The following is a 22927-nucleotide window of genomic DNA, read 5'->3' as shown; positions in this document are numbered from 1 at the left end:
TTTAACTTGGAGTCTGTCTACACTCAGTGAAGAGCAAAGAGGTGGAGTCGTTACTGAGATGTGAGGAAATGTTTTTCTAGTGTCCAAAACAGTAGTGCCTGTTCCTGTAACCACCACTACCTTTACTGGGAAACAGCTGGCAGGAGTCCGTCACCAAAATCACCTGATCAACAAGTGCCGGCATGTAGAAAAGTGAACTTTGCAGCTGCTCCATCCACAGACGTTTGTTTTAAGCAGTGAAAAATGTAAAGTAGAGATGAAGAGTCTGAAATAAAACATGCAGATGAGCTTTTAACTTAGTCCGACCTCACGTTTAAAGGCTGAAGGCTGTCGGCAGCCGACCTGCTTTATATGGCAGTCAAACCTGCAGCAAGCAGGGGCGAGTCTAAAGGGGGACATGGGGTGTACGAGACCATATTTATTTAACATTGTTTTGTGTATTTAGATTAATTTTAAAAAAGTATAAATAAAATATTTAAAAAAAAAAGAAAAAAAAAAAGCTTTTTTCTCCATAGGCCAGTAAACTCTGAGCCACTGACCTGGGGCTGTTGAGTCGGACACTGAATTATTATTAAAATTAATTATTAACACTGATTATTAACACCACGAGAACGTCTGTTTTCAGCAGCAGGAAGCGTTTCTGAGAATGATGATGTGCTCGCTTTTCTTCATGCTCCTTTAAAGGCTCGCAGACACGCACACTGACTCCCTCACTAGCACACTTAAACATGCAGACACACACGCACGCGCGCACAAAAACACATACACATGAGCACACAGCAAATCTGCCTCACCCAGCAGATACAACACTGTCAGAACTACTGATGTAAGGAAACCTTACAGGAGGTTGAGTAAAGGCCATTTTATTTTATGCCTTAGTTTCGGGTGCATGTGTACTTTGTTGTGTTTGACAATAGTGTATTTGTGATTATTTATTTTTGCATTTAAGAAAACGGTTTCTTCCAAAAATATGATTTTAATATGGCACATAAATACATTGAAGGGTTTATTCTTAAACTGCTATGAATGCTGCAGAAATATTTCTTATCTGATTACCTGATTAATCAATGGTGTAATCGATAGGATACGCGATTACTAAAATACTCGATAGCTCCCGCCCTTCTTGAGAAGCAGAGGTGTTGTCGGGTGCTGGTGATGAGCCGCAGTGATCACAGGATGATCTGATAATTCAGGTAATTCCCCAGATCTGTGTCACTTCCTCCACCACCTCCAGGAAACCTGAAGTAATTTAAGATGCTCAAAGGTTGAACAAAAGAAAGGTGACACAGTGATTGTCGTCTGATGAAAGGCTGGGGAAATAAAAACCTTTCGGTGATTACTGGCTAATTGTAATGCTGTAGATAAGGTGGAGCTGTATGAACAGCTGCAGGGTTCACCTAAATTTCTCCCCTCTGTGACCTGAAGTCCTCAACGTTTTGAGTTTCTGCTGTTTGTGTGCTTCAGTAAAAAGTCTTTTGGCGAGCATCAGGTTTACACAAAGGTGTAGTCAGGGCTTAGAGTGGGATTTGGATCATAATTTCTATTGTTGATGTTACATGAGCCATCGTGGCTGCTTCCCAGCCATTAGCCAGTATGAAGGTAGTGTTAAGGTGGCGAGTATCATGAAAGAACATCAGCTTAAATTCAAATTGACGACTCCAACCAGAGTCCTTCCCATTACTCAGCAGCCACATTGAAGCACATCTGGGAAGTCACCTGGGCAGTTAAAGTTTCAGTGGTCACGTGACATAAAAAAAAACTGCATGTGCAGAATATTCAGTCAAATCTGATTTTAAAAATTGTTTTGCTTGAAAGTTTGCTGAGTCTGCACTCAAATGAGGTTTTAAAGGCTTTTTCTGCTGGATATGAACTGATCAGTCATCACACAGTGATTTTTTTTTTTTTTTTTTTTTTTTTCTTTTTCTGCATGTTGATCTCTTCTCTCAAACATGACCTTCTCCAGAGCAGGTTAGGTCTGCTGCACAGATTACTGTAATAACACACCAGGAGCTGTGCTCCATAGGCCTCTGCTGCAGGTCTGCTGCTGTGGCAGCTCTGTGCCAACAGGGGGCGCTCTGATGTTGACAGACTGGTTTCTTGTGATCTTGTGAGAGTGTGGGAGGGAATGCAGGTCACACTGTGAAAGATGAAGGTTTCTCATTCTGTGTGTGTGTGTGTGTGTGTGTGTGTGTGTGTGTGTGTGTGTGTGTGTGTGTGTGTGTGTGTGTGTGTGTGTGTGTGTGTAAGCCACACAGAGGTCCTTTCAGCCGAGTCCAGGTTGTGTTTCAGGTAGTGGCTATTATGTAGCTGCAGTTATATCATCGCACTGACCCTGGCCCTGTGTGTATGTGTGTGCGCTACCTGTAAGCACCTGTAAACTCACACCTGTCTTCCTGTCATTATATAATGAACTCCGGTTCTTCCTGAATTTCACCCTGTCGACCCAAATAAACTGAGGCTTTATGTTAAAAAGAAAACACACATCAGAGAATCACTTTTTTTAAACGATTGTTTATACAGAGCACAGAAGTTGCTGTGTTTAATGTACAGACTGTATATAAAGGATGGACATAATCACAGTTGGTTGGTGAGGTGTTATAAAGCTTCGATCAGTGTTTTTTTTTTTTTTTGTTTGTTTTTTGTTTTGTTTTTTTGTGTCATCTTGGTGTTTTGTAACCAGACGTGGCGAGCGAGCAGTGGATCCGACTGTGACGAGTTGTTAGCCGATGAGCACGTCCTGAATAATCCCCCTTTAGAACTCTAATCTTCTTCTATCGGATGCTCCCTTTAGGGGTCGCCACAGCACATCATCTTACCCCTATCTCTAGCATCGTCCTTTGTCTCACCGACCCTCTGCATGTCCTCCTTCACGGCATCCATGAATCCTCTCTGTGGTCTTCCTCTTTTCTGTATTCACCATCCTTTGTCCAGTCTATCCACGGTCCCTCCCCTAATTTACAAAATGAGTTTCATGTTTTATTAAATAAGACCTGAAACTAGCCATGGAGCCTGTACACAGAAAAGGAGCCAAGGCCCATTTTCCCAATAGACTTCCATACAGCTGGAAGTCTTCTTGCACCCAACAGGCGCCCTCTACTGGCCATTAAAAAGAAGGTGGTTTTAAGGCATTTCAGACCTTCAGGGGGAGACTCCTGTGGTTGTAAAAACGGGTGTGATTCTGTTGAAGTGTATGATTATGGGCTCCTTCACTAGCTTCAAGTCTTACTGAACACAACATGATGTTTATTTTGTAAACTGTGGTCCCCTTTAAGATTCAGAAAGGAGCCGTTAACAGTAAACAGCATATTTCTTTGTTTCACATTTAGATCCAGTTTGAGGCTTTGCAACAGTGACCAGCGGGTGATCTCTCAGTGGCTACGCCCATCTTCTAAACACAGTTGATGTTTTAGTTGCAGATGTTGTGGTAGTTGGTGGAGCCTGACCGAAAGGGGAATTTTAAAGCAGATAATATTTTTTTTGTACTTATAAATAACCCCAACTATAAAAAAAACGTAATATCAGAGCATATCATAAAACAGGCGGCCAAGACCAATGCATTCGTTGTGTACCAGTATACTAAATATGAAACATGACCAAATGCGAACTGAATATTGTGAAAGATGAGCAAATGAACTGCAGCATGGCAGATGTTGGATTTTGGGGAACTGCTGTAGATTGTGGGACTCTTCTTTCACCTTTCTACGACATTCTTATGAAACATAATTCCTGAGTAAGAGATTGTTGGAGTTGAAATGACATCCCACCCAGAACTAGGTTTCATCTTCCTACTACCTTCTTATCAAAGTTATTCCCAAATAACCAGTTTTTTGTGGGTTGTTACCCCCCAACGGTGACCAATGACATTTATCAGCAAACGCTGGCTCGGCACCATCACGATAATTCTCTGAAAACCTGCAACACATTTGCAGAAAGTGAAGCTGATGCAGCGTCCGTACTTTAGTTCATCTTCAAAGTGCAGACATAGAAAAGCACGCATAAGCTTCAGCTGTGCTAACATGCTGGGCGAGTGTGACAGTGAGCTGTTTGTGTATTTTTTTTTTGTTTACAATGGTGTAGCAACAGACTTCACCACCTTGTAGTCAGACCTGCGATGAAAGAAAAAAGTGTGATGGTTTCATTTTCTCTCAGTCCACTTCTGGCTCGTCTCACTTCTGATTTCAGAGGCTATTTCTCTGTAAAGCATTTCCCAGAAATCACCTCTTCTAACATACATACACACCTTTACTTGCATGACTGCCTTCGTGGGGACCGTTCTTGTCATTCTTACCTGAACCCCTCAGTAAGCATGATCACTGCGTATACAGTAAAGGTAACGAGTCTGTGCTAATTATCCTTAACATGGAACATATGTCTTGTTATTTTTGACTCACAGTACAAAGGTCACATCCAGATCGTAAAATATTAGAAAATCGAGCGCTGACGGTCAGAGGCAAGATCATCGAGAGCAAATGAAACAGCAATAAGATGGAAAACCAGATATCAGATGTGTAATCGGCGCAATCTCAACGAAATCCCAGCTTAATACGAGTGCTTGCCAGTGTTGTGACAGGGAGCAGGCTTTGGTGCACTGCTGCTCAGTTCAGGATACCTGAGTTTATCGTAGGAATTATGACCTTTCAGGACATTCATTGTCCACTGGGCCTCTCTCTGTGCTGGTGGCAGCCCTTCGTTTTTTCCATAATGCTTTGAAGTATGTGACACAGTGATGATCCAGAACTGGAGCGTTAAGCTCCTGAAGTTGGCCTAAAACAGTTTCACAGTATCCTACATTTGTTTTACTGTAAAGATGTATGAGTAAACATTCACATTTATTCCATCTGGCAACAAAACAGGTGATTATATTAAAATAATAATAATAATAATAACACATTCAGGGTTTTTCCAGGCTCAAAATGACTATTTTGAAAATCCCACATAATTCAGACAGTGAGTCTTGGTGATTTTTCCTTTGCTGTAAGGACAAAACCTCTTCATCAGGGAAACCCCTGATGTTGATGATGACAGCAACACTATAAAAACAGAAAACTACCATATTTAGTGATATAAATAATAACTGTTTCTATTTATTTTACTCTTAGTGTTAGATACATTTTTATGCTTGTATAATAATAATCATACTGGTTCCACCTCATACTTGACACCTCAGGTTTGAAACTCATAGTGTTCTCACACACATACAGACAGCTGATCTCACTTTGATGTGTTGAACCTGTTTTCACACCTTGAAGACCACTTTCTGTTTCGGGTGGGCAGGTGTGCTTCTGCGTGGGTGGGTGAGAGGTGTAGTCGTCCCCCCCCCCCCCTTCCCAAACTGCTGCAGAAGAAACAGCAGCATTTCGCGTCAGTGGCGCACAGCCTGGGGGGGTTGAGATTGCGCAGGGGTCACGGGATGATTTACAGGAAAGATTATAGACAAAAAAGAAAAACATTAAAATGTTATTTTTCACTGAGTTTTCAGAGAGTTGTGATAATTTTTTGTGATACTGTTTGAATTTCAAGTGACTTTACATCTCCTCATTTTCAGATTAAGAGTTTACATTTTACAGGTGAAGCTCCAGCACACGGTTTCAGATTAGATCAGTCGCTAAGCTTTTACCTGTGTGACGCTGTTGATAAAATCAGTGTGCAGGTTTGTGTCCTCTTAATGTTAAAAGCTTTTAACGTTCCACTCAGATCCAGCAAAGGGACGCTTTTACCTCAGTAACTGTTCAGCTCAACACATTAAATTAAAAATGCTGGAAAAGTAAAATACTGCTTTTTAGTGTAACTGTCATGTCATACAATTAATGTAATAAATTTACACAAATACACATTTTAAAATTGCAACACAATAAGATGTTACCCTCCCTTCGTTCTTTAATCATCTCATGTCCCACCACAGTCATGAGACCCTTTAGAGTGACTGACCCCTGACCCCTAGTACTACTTAAAATGCTAAAATGAAATAAATAAAATGCATCTTTTAGTAACAGCAGTCTAATTATCAGATATTTATCTATCTACACACACACACACACACACACACACACATATATATATATATATATATATATATATATATATATATATATATATATATATATATATATATATATATATATATATATATATAAATAAATTCAGAATTTTTTTGTTACTGCCTCAGAGCAGATCATAAATCTCAGCATTTTCCTGATTTGAATAAATGGTCACAGTTAATTGTATTTCAGTCTTGGTGAATATCCTTTATAACCAAAACATCTTTAGTGGGCATCACAAGTGTGTATGCAGGAATCCCCTGATATTAAGGACCTGTAAATAGAGCCGGGTGTGTCTCCTCCTGTCCTCACATTCCTGCTGTGTCATTAAAAATGGCAGATCTGCAGGTTTTTTTATTGGTGGGATTGTTCCAAAGGAAAATTCCCTGGGTTTGCTGTTATAGTGGGGAAGTTTGGCACCATTAGTCCCAACTCTGTTTATTGTAGAAAAACAGTACAAACAACAACTGGTGACTCCTGCTATCACGTTTCTCCCATGCACGTCTTACTGTTTCCAAAATATTTAACCACTCATCACAAAAGAAAAAAAATTAATTTCAGTGAGTCAGAGTGGGAGACACAAACATTTTCTTTAGAAATTTTTCCCTCTAAGCTGCTGCTGAGCTCACAGATTTCACTCTGTAAGCTTCATTTTACCACCAGATTGTTGGAAAATCTGTCTTCTCTCAAACAAAGTATTTGTCGAAGCTGGTGGAATCAGACTTTTTGATTTGCAGGCATGTGGGTAAGAGGAGCGCTGTCTAACTGCCCCATTGAGCTAGACAGCTCAATGGGGCAGTTACCATAGTGATGAAATTTGACAGAATTTCATCACTATGGTAACTTCAGCTGACAGCAGTTTGGAGTTGATCGTCCTGGTTGGATTTGAATTGGTGCTCTCTTTTGTTGGTTAATACCTTTGATGTGGTTTGTTTTGTTTTTTTTCTTTTCTCAGGAAAATCTTCTTCAGCTAATCTTTTTACCGCTAGCACCAGAGCAAGTCCGGCAGTAGTGATTTCTCCAGAACCCGGCCGAACAGTCAAACATGCTAATTCTGTTTAGATTTTAACAAACCTGAGCAGTTTGTGGCAAATGTAACAGGTTTAGCTCTGTGTGTGTGTGTGTGTGTGTGTGTGTGTGTGTGTGTGTGTGTGTGTGTGTGTGTGTGTGTGTGTGTGTGTGTGGCCAATTCAGGGTGAGGTCCGGTTTTGTCTCCCAGCTGTTTGTTGCCTAACAACATCTGACAGATCACACACACACACATATACCCAGAGCACCAGCTGATACATACACACCTGACCTGACTGCATGCCAACAACAGCTGCTCAGCAACAAACAGCTGATCTCAAACAGTTCCTAAATTATTATTATCACAGATTAAACTTGATGGGCTTTAAAATCTGCACTGGAAGGGAAAAAACCTGCGTCCAGTGTGTGTGCTGGACCTGAACCATGCAGAGTAAAGTTCAGACAGCAGAGACATGGTGTGTGTTTCCACTGGACAGGTCTGTGTGTGTGTGTGTGCGTGCTTTGTTTTTTTTTAAGCAGCAGATCACATGTTGGGGGGGGGGGGTTGTCAAATGTTAAGACACATTTCCCATTGTGCAATGGCCAACTGGTTGGAGACGTGTTCCCAGCGTGCTGTGCAGCTGGCCACGGTTAATCAGAGTAAAGGAGAGCAGAGTGTGATGAGCGTGTTTCATCAATGGAGAATATTACTAACTCTCATGCACCACATCTTTCCAGTTTCACTTCACGTTGGTTTAGATCACCTGACTGTGTCACTGAATGCATCCACAGGTGGTTTTCAGTTTTTAAAGCAGCAGCAACACGTGACGGGCGGGTCACTCAAACATGTTGATGTGGTACAACCAGGGCTGGTTTTACTGCATGTTTACTGCAGTTTTTTTTACGCTTTACTGTCAACACCAACGCTGGGATTCAGGTTTATAACCCAGCAGGTTTGACTTGTGATGCTGGAAAAAATTCAGATCAGAGTCACGGGGTGTTTGTGTATGTGATTGAAAACCTTAAATAATGAACATTTTAGAATATAAGGCACGGACAAAGGAAACAATACAAGTATGTTAAACACAAACAGACATTAAGAGCAAAAAAAGGAATCCACTCAGTTGCTGAAATAGCTTCAGGGTTTAATAATAACTGGGAACACGAATCCCAGCACATCATTAAGAATTCACACACAGACTGGGAGGAATGGGCAGCTTAATGCGATCCCAGCGTCTTATTTTATGAATCAGCCTGGTCTCGCGGGCTGAACCGGGATTCTTAAAGCCGGAGCTCTCCCGTGGTCTTTTCCGGTCATGAGTCAGCGTTCCTTTGGTCACCGTCCTCCTCGTCTGGGCTCTTTGGATCGTGACTCATTGTTTTGGCTCACACAGCTGTTTGCTACTCACATGATCTGTCAGTCATTTGTCCCAACTGTCATCTTCAGAGCTCGATAAAAATAGTGTGTGGTTTGAAGGGAAAAAGTTACACTGCAGACGTTATTGATCTTTGAACTAATCAGGTGACAGAGTGTGCGGGTTAAGCCACTTTGGCACTTTAAAGGATAGTTTAGATTATCTGTGCTCTGGTGAGCTCATGTGTTGATGAGGTCGTGTTTATGGTGACCAGATCCCAACAAACCAAATGTGGGGCAAAGAGTATGTTCATGTCGGACACAAGAAGTTTTTACATGTATGATGACAGAAAAAAAAAACACACACACACAGATTATGCAGGTTCACGTTATTTAGTATGTGAAGGACAAATATACCGAGTTTAGCTGAACGCAACATCCCGACTCCCTCTGTAGGTAAACTGTAAGCATAAAAACACTGAAGGTCGTTTGGTAGTGTTTTGGTATTCAATTGTTTCTGTCTCAGTAACTGTTGGAATGGTGAAGCCTCACCGAGTGTGTTAATGCAAAGCATGAACGTATACTGTACTGCTTCTTCTACTACTAGTCTCGTGGTTTTAGAGAACTCCCACAAAGTCATTGATCAGGAAGAGCGTGCTATGACGTTTAGTAGAAATTTGTTGTACTGTTTTTACAAAATTCCTTAAAGTGTGCACCAGAGCTCGCATTTAAATAAAGGAGAAATCATCTCAAAAAGTAAAAAACACTCCCTGCTTTGGAGCCCTAGCTCTCAGGTATGTTTCACTGAGGGAACATCATCCAAAGGGTCTCAAAAGTTGTAGACTTTATATCCTAAAACTGGTGCTTTAATATCATCTGCATTTTTATCACAGTCCTGGTGTAAATTTGGTGAATTTGGTGAATGTTACTCTAGAAAAATAGTTTTCCCACGGTGTCATGCTGGCACCTTTCCCTCTGCGTACACAAGGTATACTTCAGAGTGTGGGCATTTTTGTCCTCTTTCACTTGAAGTTGCTCATGTTTTGATAGGACTTACATTTTTGAAGTAAATTCCCAAAGGCAGTGTGTGCTCACCGTGCCTGCAGTAGACACAGGCGTGTCATACAACAACTTCCAATTTTCTGTTGAAAATCGGAAGTGCAGGGTGCCTTCCTCCTGCAGCTATTTGCACATAATACAAAACACCAGAGATTTTTTGTTGTGCAAATATCAATGTTTAAATGACTCATTACCTGCATACATCCTGTTAGCTCCTATTGGCTGCTGCGAATTTAAATGGAATCATTTGTCACACTCAAAAATTCTTCAGAATTTTTTTCTAGTTATACTTATTGTTCCTTGTTCCTTCCCTGCAAATAATAATGGAAGCTCCCCGCTGTGTTTTTGAAGTGTCCGCTATAGTTGTTCATATTGTATTGTAAAAGAGTGACACACGAGCCACAGCTTAAGAGAATCATGCAGCATTGCTTCACGCCATCATTACCCCCTGTACGAAATGTAATTGAATAATAACTAGAAAAATAAATAGAAATAAAAAAAAGTATTGGCACACAGACATTGAAAACTGTGAAAAGTGCGTCTGATTGGATAAATTCTTTCACCGCAGGCAGCAGCGACTTCATTTGAATGATAAAGTTTTAAAAGAAAATCCCATGTAAAAAGCCTGTAAAGGTGTGTAGTTGTCCGTACTCTCAGCGTGTCTGCTTAGTCTGAAAGCACCGTTCGTGTTTCCCTGTTAGTTCCCTGTGCAGCTGTAGCTGAGCGACACCTGCCCGTGTCATTACGCAGGCTCAGACTACCTGATATCAGCCTGATGATACCCCAATCCAGGCAAGTTTTTATTGCAACTGACATTTTTTTTTTGAGTCTCACACAGACACCTGCGCCTGAAATGAAATCCTCTTTCTTTGACCCTAAACTCTCTCATGGTTTGAGTGATGTTTGTGCCGTCGGAGCAGCTCCGTGTGGAGCAGCCGGACTGGAAAGGTCACGGCGACCTCAGAGTCTCATCGCTGTAGGAAGTGTGTTCAAGAAGAAATATCACTGAATGTGACTGTGAGGGGAACAGGGAAACTCTGATGACCTCCAGCTGCTGATGAGTCACAGTGTGTGTGTGTTGGTGTGTGTGTGTGAGTGTGTCTGAGAGAGCGACTTGTGTCAGAGCAACCTTTGACCTAATGTTACTGTAACAGCGACGTCTGAGCATTGGTGTCCAGACAGTTTGTGTAAACAGGGCAATGTGTGAAGAGGAATCTCCACAATTTCTACATCAGTCTGTAGCGCGTGTGTGCGCACGTGCGCGTATGTGTGCGCGTGTGCACATGTATATGCAGAGAGTCCGATCTTGAGTTTATGTTGGATGCCCCTCATTTGTTCCTGTTTGTTCCAGTTTGGCTGGTAAACTCCAAACTTGAGTCCTGATTAGTTCTCACAGGCTGCATCTTAATGGTCTGAATCTTTGGAGTTTCCTGAAGTTGAGCTACCTGAGCTCGACTTTAAAAAAAAATAAATAAATAAATATACTAATACACTTAAAAAGAATGTGTAAATGTAAATAATGTAAAAATGATACAAATGTAACAGAAGATTTTTTAAAAAATACTAATAAATAAATTAATGTATTATAATAATATGGGATGTTCAAAAAATTAACAGTACTAATAATAAATGTAAAAATCTATATATTAAAAATTTTCATTTATATAATAGATGTTTAAAAGCAAAAAACACAAAAAAAACAGTAATACATATAAAAAAGAAAACAAATCGAAGTATTACGGCTGATCTGTATGCATCAACTATGCCGTGGTAAGCGTGGTAATCCACGTCCATTCAAGTACTTGAATACAAGCTTTCAAGTTACCAGGCATAGAGGAATATCTGGCACCCCTCTCTAAGAACCAAAATATTAACAAAAGTTTTTAAGCTGTTTTGTTTTTTGGGCTTTCTTTCATTCAAAATATAACAGACATTTTTATTCATCAAATGGTCAAACTTGATCATTCACTCGTACTGTGGACTAGGAAAAAGCACCAAGAAACAGCAGGTATCTCGAATATCTTCAAAATTTACTAAGATGGTTCCAAAATAAGTTTAGTGCCGATATATTAAAGCAAAAAAAATTTTAAATCTCTTTGAGTCGGGAAAATAGTCTGAAAACTGTGACCCAAAACATGCAAGTTATCAAAATTTTCACCTCCACTATCAGCTGGCTCTATCTGGATTAGTTTCTAGGTGATTCTATTACGAGACTGAGTTATAAAAATGCGTGTCAAGTTACTGAGATTATGTAAGTCTGTGTTTGGGCATGTCGAGCAATCCTGCTGTTGGCTCGTCTCACCTGTTTACCCCTGCTGTGGTTTCAGGTACAAATTTTTGTCATTCTGATTGAAATATTTTCTGTTTACATGTAACGTGGTTCTAAAATAGTCTTTGGGAGTGTTTGTGTGTAGACTGCACGAAGGCATGAAAACTACAAACTTATCTATTTGGCCGCTTCCACGTACAGTTATGTTCTTCTTGACCCTTGAAGAGTTCGTGTTTAGTGTTGAAAACAGATACAAGATAAACCTTTATTGTACCCATCTTATAAAACAACCCGCTGAGGTGAGGTTTTCACTCACGGTTGTCGTAATTTATGTCATTTATGTTGAATGTTTAGCAGGTTTATCACTCACTTAGGCCCCACTCACAAAGACCTAGAGACCAGTCAGCTACCATCTGGCAACCACCGGTTGCAAGGGAAGATATGTGTTCCCCAGCTGATTGGTGAGCTGGTTCCTGGTAGATTCTGGAGTTTGAAATTAGTGGCAAAAAGGTTGCTGCACCAAAACCTGTGTTTGCATGGAAGACGCTGACTTGTCTGCAAACGCTTGCCAACTACTTGCTGAGTGGGTGAAACTGTGAAGAGTGCGACATCGTTAAAGTTTTGCCTTACCGCTGATGCCGCCACATTTCAAAAGACACAACTTTTATTTTGAAGGCGAGCATTCTCCATTTCTGCAGCAGCCTGCTAGAAAAGTAGAAGAAAAGTTGTAGGAATGTTTCTGCAGTTTCACTCATGAAGTTCAGCCTAATTTTAGTGTTTGTGCCTCCGTTTCAGTGACATGAATCGACAACCTAAAGCGGGATTTGAACAGAACTCAAAGTTCTGTACAGAGTGACTCTTACGTCTTCTTTGTGCAAAGTGTGTGTGTGTGTGTGTGTGTGTGTGTGTGTGTGTGTGTGTGTGTGTGTGTGTGTGTGTGTGTGTGTGTGTGTGTGTGTGTGTGTGAGAGAGAGAGAGGCACAAAGCGTCTCTGTTCAGGTCACGGTCACCTCAGCTCAATAAATAAAAGTATTTTAGTCTTTTAAACCCGTCAAAGTGTCGGGTCGCCTGGAGCTGGTCACTGAAAGCCCAGAGTCAGCGTGCACACACACACCCACACACACACCCCTACACCTACTCTGAGCTGTGTTCTGAATAGTCTGGAATCTCATATTGAATCTCTGAGTTGATCTCACATTATTTACCAGTAAATAGATGACTCAGTATCAAAAGAAAAGACACAGTTAGACTTCTGTAGAATTAAACGTCAGAAGATTTGGCTGCAAGTGAAGGATGAACCACGCTGTGCAGCTTTTGCCGGCAAATATTCTAGTAGTCAAAATTAATACTGAGGAGATGAAATTAATGTTGATAACCGTCAAATCCAACCTACAAATGAATGCAGATGTAGTTTAAAGGGCTAAAAAAATATCTGAAATATATTTAAAATAATTGGAACAATGTGAGAAATTTCATTAAAATGTTTCCAAATAATTAGAAGATAGTTTTAATAATAATAACAAATGTGGAAAAAATGGTGGGGAAAAAAAAATGCACTCCCAAAAACCAAAGAAAAAAATTATGAATCATGAATTCTGGTCAGTCAGTTTTTAGCATCAGTTAACTGCAGCTGATCTGAACCACTGATAAGTTTAACATATTGAAAAAGGACCTAAAGAAGTCATCGCACTGCTCTGTTTGAGGATGCCTGGCCTAGTTAAAGCTGACCTCTGACTGGAAGTTGAGGTTCCTGCCTGACAATGAGCTTAATTCTGCAGAAGGAGGAAGGACGTGAGGCCCACCAGCCCGTGCGTCACGTCACTATGGCGCCTCTGTGGTCTGCAGCCTCCTTTCTAACACGTAAAAAAAAAGGGCTCCTCACGCCGTCACATAGGGGTGGAGCTTCAAAGCCGATTGAGTTCTGCAGAAGAGATGGTGATGATGTTGCTCTGCTCTCTGATTGGTTGGCTGGAACTTGATTACCGAGATATGAGTACTACTACTACCAAGAATATTGGTTCTAATAATAATTGTGACATCAGATGATTGGGGGTGGCTATAGCTCAGGAGGTAGTTCGATTCCTGGCTGCTCCGGACTGAACCCCAAGTTGCTCTCCAACGCATGCGTTGGAGTATGAATGTGTGTGAATGTTAGATAATAAAAGCACTTAGCTTAGATACTCATGGAAGTGCTTGTATGTAAACGTGTTGTATAAGCACTTTGAGTGCTCAGAGTAGAAAAGCGCTATATAAGAACTAGTCCATTTACCATTTACCATGATTCTGATCAGCAATGACTCAATTTTATTGATCACTGTAAACATGTCTTAACTAATACTGAGATCTAATCAGCAGCAGGAGGCTCCCTATCTCCCCCATCCATGTCAGTTTCCAGCTTCTAACTGGGAGCTTGCTTGGGAACTTCAGTACCCAGAAGGCTCTGCTGGTGTTGGTGGTCAGGGTGGAGTCAGGCTGCGAGGTTCAGATAAAAACTTTATCGACAGTAGTGGTGAAACAAACAGGACGGAGGCAGTTCTCTGAGGGCCCACCTCTTTCTGAGAAAGCTGTCCAGGCTGACCAATCCGAGAGCTTGCTGTGGTTTCCTGTGTGTGTGTGTGTGTGTGTGTGTGTGTGTGTGTGTGTGTGTGTGTGTGTGTGTGTGTGTGTGTGTGTGTTTTATTAATAATTCTGTAGAAGTCTATCTATCTGGTGGTATGTGCGGTATTTCTCAGCAGCCATCGCTAATTCATACTTATGTTTTCCTCTTCTGCCTCATTTTCTTGTTTCCTGTCTCCTCTTCTGTGTTTTTTTTTTTTTTTTTTTGCCTCCTTTCTCATCTTCTTGCCTCCTCTCCTTGTTTCCTGCTACATCTCCTTGGCTCCTCTCTTTGTCTCCTGTCTCCTCCTGTTTCCTGTCTGTTCTTTGTCTCCTGCTTCCTCTCCTTGTTTCATGCCTTTGTTGAAAAAACATTACTCCTGACTTTCAGATGCACCCGTTGCTACTGAAAAACAATGAAGATGCATGAAAACTGTAGAACGTCTCGCTATCCGTGCACCCAGTCGAACTTAGGTTGTCAGGGCCACGCGTGGGCAGAACTGGCCCAAAAACCTGAAACTGGCCCATGAGATCCTGCAGTGAAAGCAGTGTTGTTTAATGCGCCTCGAAGTTAAAACAGTAACAGTAAAAGACGAAGAACAAAGATGAAAACAGGCCAAACAAACTGGAGAAACATGCAAAGACGGTGACGATCGACTGCAGCCGTGTAAAAGTTCACAAGATCTTTTATAGTCTCTGGCAGTCAAATTTGGGTTATCTGAGCTATAAAAAAGAAAGGGTGTATTAAACATGTTTAATTCTGTTTGATTTTTAGGAGTTTACGTCCAAAATTTAGACCAAACCATCAAGATGACTGGATGGAAGCACATCACAACTTTAGCAAAACCGTCTGATTTTATTGCAACATTGGACATCTGTCTGCAACAGTAAAATAAATTAATTTAAATTAAAAAAAGTAATAATTTAATGTCATCATTAGCGACCTTCTGCAAAAAAAAAGGTGCCATTTTCAACTTCATTTTTCTGAGAATTTGTTGGTGGTTTTATACGTGTTTGTCTCACATGGCTGACCTGTGGGTTAACCTCAATATGCTTCAGATCCTGCACCGTGGTGCATGCCTCTGGTCTGAGTGGGACATGATTGGGAGATTCCCTCTTGAATGTTTCTGAGATATACATATAAATGCGCACACACGCACACACACACCTGCTGCTGCTGCTCACCCATGTGTCAGTTTTGTTATGAGTGTGTCACTGAGTGTATGTGTGCGCGCGCACATGTGTCACTTTGCAGCCATGCCGCCGTGTTTATGCACAAACACACCAGTCAGCCACTGGTGAGAAAAAGGAAGTCATCGGGGGGGGGTTCTGAGAATCGCTGCGGTGACACATCACGTGACTTTCTGTAAATCGAACCAAAGTGAGGCTCATTTACATCCCACTGTCATCTCAAACAGGAAGTGTGTTTGTGTGTCACATTATTTCTATTTGTGTTGAGTTAGTGTTGTTTCTGCTTCTGTTTTCTGACATTTCATGCAAAAGTTAATAAACAGTGAAAATAATCTGCATATTAAATGACAGGGAAATCAGCGACAGACTAATTAATTAATATTTAGCTTTTCCAATCAAAGAAATCAACGACTGCAGGGTCTTTGCTGCTATTCTGTAAACTGCATATTTTGTTTTTTAATCCAAAACTGGGCTCTGAAGTTGTGATTTCATTGATTAATATTATTCATAAGCTATCAGTAGCATTAGTTTTATTTCCTTGGAGCATTTGACAGTTTTTTAACTGCTCCAGTTTATGGGGTAAGAGAATTTATTGCTTCTGTGCAGGGTCAGCACTGGGCGGGCTGGACAGGAAGTGCAGCTGCAGCAGTGGTTGACATGTTGGTCCTTGCTTGTGTGCACAGCCGTGTAACTTTGTATACTGGTGCTTGAGGCACCCTGGACTCACTGCAGTCTTCTGCAGCTTTTAGTTCCCTTTGCACACCAAAGTGCAAACCAAAATTTCAAGGCACACCTATACTCGTATCTGCACAAAACAGTGGTTTCATCCTCCAACAACAATGCAGATTTTTATTTTATTTCTTTTGTATTGTCAGATGAAGATACTTTTGAGCTTGACGCCTACAATTGTTTTGCTTCGCAGTAATCGCCAGTAGGTTATAACTTACAGATCAGATCAGGTTCAGATCCATTGTTCTTTTATAGCAGACAAAGTTTCACTCAGAGGGGATGTTTGGTTTCTAATTGCCTCTTAAGGCACCATGTTAGTGTTGGTTAAGTCTTCCCAACAAATGACACACTCGGGCTGCTGATGTCAACAGTATGAGGCTATAAAACACGTAGCAGTCCTGTAATCTCTCAGCTCCTGCAGTGATGTATTGATGAAATGCTGGTAAACACTGACCTGCCCCAGGTCAAAAAAAAATAAAAAAAAATTGAGAGGTGCACCACAAGCTGAAGCCAAACCAAAACACAGCACGTTCCCATAGTTTGACGTGACCTTTTTGCATGTACTGACTTTTGCGAGGTTGACAGTAGTGAGCATAGACTTTCAGTAAAACAGTCTGCACTGAAATCTTAGTCAGCCCAAAGGGGATTCTGCTAGGTGCTCAAACATTTAGAGCTCATGGGCAGTGTTAATTTTGACAGCAAGTTTTAATTTAGTTTCAGTCATAGTCTTTTGACAAAAGTGTAATTTAGTTTTAGTCATAATTTAGTCATCTGAATAGTTTTAGTCGACAAATTAGCGTAAAAATATAGTCGACTAAATCTACAGTCGATTCAGTCAACTAAAATATAAAGGGTGTCAAATGTAAATGCTTTTTCTTCAGTTCCCTTGAGTTAGTCATTATACACACTTACGCAAAATTAAACATTTATTAAAAGTTATGGAATATTATTAATGATTGAAAGACCAATACACACACAAACATATAGCATGAGATAATACGAGTGTTTTACAGCAGGATGCTCTGAAAGGTACAGGGCAGTGTTCAGGACTAAGATTAGGAAAGGCTAATCCACCGCGGTGTGGAGATTTTCTCTAAACACAAACGCTAAACTGGGAAAAACACTTTACCCTGCATGACATTAAAATGCTGACCTTTGCATGGAGATCTGGGTGACTGGTTTGCAGATGTTTAACATTTGTCGTGTTTTTACCCGAGATAGTCGCCCCACATGGTTTACACATCAATTTGTTTGTCACGACATCAAAGGATAAATGTGTCCATACATCGGCTCTTCTCTTTCTCCCTTTACATAACTTAGTTCTATCGGAAGCAACAATGATTCACAGGCTAGTTTGGCCTTCCCAGATTTAGATCAAATTTATGAAACTGTGCATTTGATTGGATGTTTGTCCCGCCCTGTCACAAAATTAAATCAGTTCTGATTGGATTTCGTCCCCGCCAAGCATTTTTGTCTCGTTTTCATTCGTTGACAAAAGTGTCAATTAATTTCGTCGATGTTGTTATCCTTTTAGTTAGTTTTTATTTATCGTCTCGTTTTTGTCATGAAAAAAGGGTTGTTGACGAAAACTATGACGAAAATAGTTCGTCAATGAAATTAACACTGGGCTGTAGTGTAGACCAGTGTTTAAAAAACTTTGCTTATGGACGTCCTGCACATGAATAATAAAAAGCTGCAGAGGCCAAGAATGACAACTGAAGTGTTTTTGGAGTCCCTGTCTGGTGTCTGTTTAGACAAGAAGAGACTGAGCTCTGCATCACATTAAAAAGACAAGGCAGGGTTGATACTCAATAAACAGACTGTAACAGCACATGATACAGCAGGTGTATACCAAGGATGGTTGATTTTGTGCAGTGTATCAAACTTCATGTGACTGAAATCAAGGCAGAGAAACTACACTGTATTGCCAAAAGTATTCACTCACCCATCCAAATCATTGAATTCAGGTGTTCCAATCACTTCCATGGCCACAGGTGTATAAATCAAGCAGTGAGATGCGTTTTCTGAAGTCACGAATCACACTTCTCCATCTGGCAATCTGATGGATGAGTCTGGGTTTGGCAGTTGCCAGGGGAATGGTACTGTTTGGTGTTGGTGGAGGTGGAGGTGGGATTATGGTGTGGGGGTGTTGTTCAGGAGTTGGGCTCGACTCCTTAGTTCCACTGAAAGGAACTCTTAATGCTTCAGCATACCAAGACATTTTGGATGTTTTCATGCTCCCAACTTTGTGGGAACAGTTTGGGGATGGCCCCTTCCTGTTCCAACATGACTGCACACCAGTGCACAAAGCAGCTCCATAGAGACATGGATGAGTGAGTTTGGTGTGGAAGAACTTGACTGGCCTGCACAGAGTCCTGACCTCAGCCTGACAGAACACCTTTGGGATGAAATAGAGCAGAGAATGTGAGCCAGGCCTTCTCTCATCCAACATCAGTGTCTGACCTCACAAATGCACCTCTGGAAGAATGGTCAGAAATTCCCATAAACACACTCCTACACCTTGTGGAAAGCCTTCCCAGAAGAGTTGAAGCTGTTATAGCTGCAAAGTGTGGGCCCACATCATATTAAATCTTATGGATTTAGAATGGGATTTCATTCAAGTTCATATGCGTGTGATGGCAGACGAGTGGATACCTTATCAATATAGTGCAGTTCAGGCAAGTTAGCCTACACATACTAGCTTATTGTGGATGCTAACTTGCTGTTAGCATCTACCACACCCTCAGCTGAACCGCAAAAACACAAACTTGAGTCTCCTTAACAAATTTGTGGGGTTTTTTTCTTTATTTTTGGGTGATTTTAAATTGGTTATAAATTTAACTATTGAGTTAATGAGGGAGTACCGTATTTTCCGGAGTATAAGTCGCACTTTTTTTCATAGTTTGGCTGGGGGTGCGACCTATACTCCGGAGCGACGTATATGTGACATTTATAACACATGAACCAAAATACTCCAGCCACTTGACATCTCCGTGAACTGCAGCTTTAAGGCAGTCTTGCGTAACCTGTGGGCGCAGTGGATGGAGAGCACAGCTTAACGGCAACTGGGAGAATGCGCCACCCAAATTTCCTGGAAGTCATTGGATGGATCAAGAAAACATGGGCTTCAGTGACAAACCATCCTGTTGGGATTCAGAAAGGCTGGAATAATTGGAACTGCAGCTGACGACGAGTCTGACTAACGCGACACAGAAGAGGAAGCGGCGCTTCGTCTACGGAGTGTACGGAATTGTTTAGAAGTGACACCGAGGATGAAGAATTCAATGGATTGATGGTTTGGTTAACTTGTTAGTATGTTCTTTATGCTATGGCTATCTGAATAACTTAATGTTACGTTAACATACTGTAGCGATTCTCTTAGTTAGAGAGCGTGTTGATGTTGTGGGATTTCGGACTGTTCGGGAGGTTCGTGAAGGCAGCATGGAGAGAGAGAAAAGACCGAGAGCTTGCCTGTGTGTGTGTTGCTGTTCCGCTGTTGTAGTTGTGGTTGGCGTGGCTGTGGCCTACAGCAGCCGTTTTTCTGTTAATAAAGACGACCTTTGTTGTGAATATCGCCGACTTTGGAAGTGTGTTTACAACGTAACAATACCGAACACGTGTTCGTTGTGCGTCATGTAGCTGAATGTGCTACGTTAGCATAACGTAGGTGTAACCGTGTTCGTCCTGTTCTTTAATCCATTATTATTTTAAATTGCCGTTCAAGATGGAATTTGTGCTCTGGGTCTCGGATTCTATCAACCCCCCCCCCCCCCCCAAAAAAGTGCGACTTATAGTCCAGTGCGACCTATATATGTTTTTTCTTCTTTATTATGCATTTTTTGGCTGGTGCGACCTATACTCCGGAGCGACGTATAGTCCGAAAAATACGGTAATATCAGACTGATGATGGGAAGGAAGAGTTTGATTTCACCACTTTGTGTTTTGGGAAATTATCAGCATTTATACAAACTCTCAGATTAATCTGTGATGAAAATGATTGACACCTTCCTGTGTGTGTGTGTCTCAGCTGATCAGGTGTATGGAGATCAGGACATGCATGAAGTGGTGCGGAAACACTGTATGGACTACCTGGTGAGTAGACGCGTCCTTTTTCCTCCTCTGTGTTATTTTCTTGTTTTGATTCTGTGTTAATGATAAAGTTTTTATTTTTGGCCTTCAGATGAAGAACGCTGACTACTTCTCCAACTACGTGACGGAGGACTTCACCACATACATCAACAGGAAGAGGAAAAACAACTGCCATGGCAACCACATCGAGATGCAGGCCATGGCGGAGATGTACAACAGGCCAGTGGAAGTTTACCAGTATAGCACAGGTGAGTCCAAAAACAACCTGCATCTCCATCGCTGTCAGCCAGTCACATCCACCTAACCTCCTCCTCCGCCTCTTCCTCCAGAACCAATCAACACGTTCCACGGCATTCATCAGAACCACGACGAGCCAATCAGAGTGAGCTACCACCGCAACATCCACTACAACTCCGTAGTGAACCCCAACAAGGCCACGATCGGGGTCGGACTGGGACTGCCTGCCTTCAAACCCGGGGTACCAAAACCAGACTCAGCACCCATTAAGACAGATTTCATAAACCTATATTTTATTCACAATAGAACGTAGGAAACATATCATTAAATCTGTTGGCAGCAGGGCTGTGTTTCCTACTGTGTTCCTACATCCCCTTTTCTTCTGACAACAGTCTGTAAACATCTGGGAACTGAGGAGAGCAGCTGCTGGACTCTTTGCAGAGGAATGTTGTCCCGTTCTTGTCTGATCGATCAAACACAATCAATGTATATGACTCACTCTTGAAGCATGTCAAGACGCTTGTCTCGGTCACATGATACGTTACAGCTAAAATTAAACCCACAAGCTTCACTGGTTCCCATACTTGTCTAATGAACGAGGTTGGCTGACCTACATAACGCTCATATAAAGCACTTTTGAGTGTTAACTAGAGTAGAAAAGCGCTATATAAGAACCAGTCCATTTAGCAACGCCGGGGATAGCAGTGAGGCGGACAATCTTCGGCGCACAACACTGCGGCTCTGCAGCCACTCTCCATGTGAAATCACAGCTTCCTGTTGGTGTAGGGATTCTGACAGTGTATTGGTGTATCAGACGATACTTAGTCCGTCCCAGCCAACCCACAAGCTAGCAAAAATGAGTTGCAGAAAAACAAGCTGAGGGCTCACACTGATTCACCGTTATGATGAGTTGTATTTTTCATGCACTTGAAATTTGTTTTTGCAGTGCATCTTATTTTGAAGGCATGTTTAAATGTTACCATGTGTCCAGAGAGTGTTGAGGGCAGAGAGGATGTTACTCATGTTATGTTGTTGAAGCCTGTTTGTTATGAGGACGCTGCTGATATAGTTGTATACGAGTACACAGTGGATCCACTTTTATTATTATATTTAGAAAACACCACCGTTTTTTGTTTTTTTATGCGGGTCGTATCATTTATTTTTCTTGCATTTATCTGCCACACCTTAAAGGCCGGTCCTTGAAAATATTGTCTGACATTAAACCGATCCGTGGCGCGAAAAAGGTTGGGGGCCGTTGTGACAGAGGACTCCAGGGTTCGTACGGGTGCTGGAAATCCTTGAAAATGCTTGAATTTTAATATTGTCCTTTCAAGGTTTGAAAAGTGCTTGAATTTTGGATATAGTGCTTGAAAGTGCTTGAAATTGTAACCGCTTTTTTTTTTTTTTTTTTTTTTTTTTTTTTTTTTTTTTTTTTTATTAGCCTGTCATGTCTGGTAGATCTTGCAAGCAGAACTGTGATCTGAATGCGTTGTTGTGCCAAACATATTTTCTATTTCAAGATGAGCTCTATAGGTTCTCAATAGGCTCTTCTTGTTGTTGTTTTAACCCTTTATTTTATTTATCTGAGTTATTTTTCCACATACTAACCGCTTTTTTTTTGTAAATAAAAATATAACTATCTGGTTGAACAGTTCGCTTATGAAACGGAGAAATAAAATGAGTCATAAAGTCTAAAATGAAAATTTCTCCGCATGGGTCTGGCCTGCCCGTCTGCATGTGATCTGTCAGTCTGTTTGTGACCACGCCCCTCCCCCGAAGACAGTGTTAATGAGTGTTCACTGGAAAACTGCAAACTCCAATTATGGATCAGACGAATATGGAATACTTTTAAGTCAAAAGTTACAAACATAATCCCCGCAAATAATGTCATTCCTCGCGAGTAAATTCAACAGCGTAGAACTCAGCGCATCCACGGAGGCGCTCTCGTTCACTTGTACACCACTGCGCCGTTCTGTGGTCTGCAGCGATATGGCCTCCGATCTGGCGGATCAATTCAAAGGCCGATATTAGACAGGAATAAGCTGTGAGTGCGGCGCAGCAGGTGTGGAAAGCAGCCAAAACCGCCGAAGATAAATTCAACAAGGAAGTGGAAGTATTGTTCCAAAAAGCTGAATCAAAAATGTAAGCCATACGCAGTAAACCGCAGAAAACCATGATGGATTTTATTCAGAAGGTATGTACATTAATTCTATATGTTCCTGGCGTGTTGTCATCTATGCTTATATTTGTACGCAATCTGGTGATTGGCGGCTGGCACTGCTGCCAAGTTTTGTGTAAGAAAACTCGCTGTTGGCTGTCTTAAAACTCGCCAAAGGACGAATCGAGGACCGGGGGTGG

At 41.3% G+C, this 22927-nt stretch overlaps 1 protein-coding gene across 1 annotated transcript in view; it reads left to right on the top strand.

Annotated features, from left to right (window-relative positions):
* The window catches only part of otud5a (OTU deubiquitinase 5a), a 42719-nt gene that overhangs the window by 4691 nt on the left and 15101 nt on the right, over positions 1-22927 (top strand). Inside the window, exons 3-5 of the mRNA XM_030734050.1 lie at positions 20271-20335; positions 20424-20580; positions 20662-20810. Of these exons, the coding sequence (XP_030589910.1) occupies positions 20271-20335; positions 20424-20580; positions 20662-20810 (371 nt within the window). The remainder of the gene's footprint in view (positions 1-20270; positions 20336-20423; positions 20581-20661; positions 20811-22927) is intronic.

Source organism: Archocentrus centrarchus, chromosome 7 (assembly GCF_007364275.1).
Source record: "Archocentrus centrarchus isolate MPI-CPG fArcCen1 chromosome 7, fArcCen1, whole genome shotgun sequence".
Lineage (NCBI taxonomy): Eukaryota > Metazoa > Chordata > Actinopteri > Cichliformes > Cichlidae > Archocentrus > Archocentrus centrarchus.
This window is presented reverse-complemented; position numbering and strand designations above follow the sequence as displayed.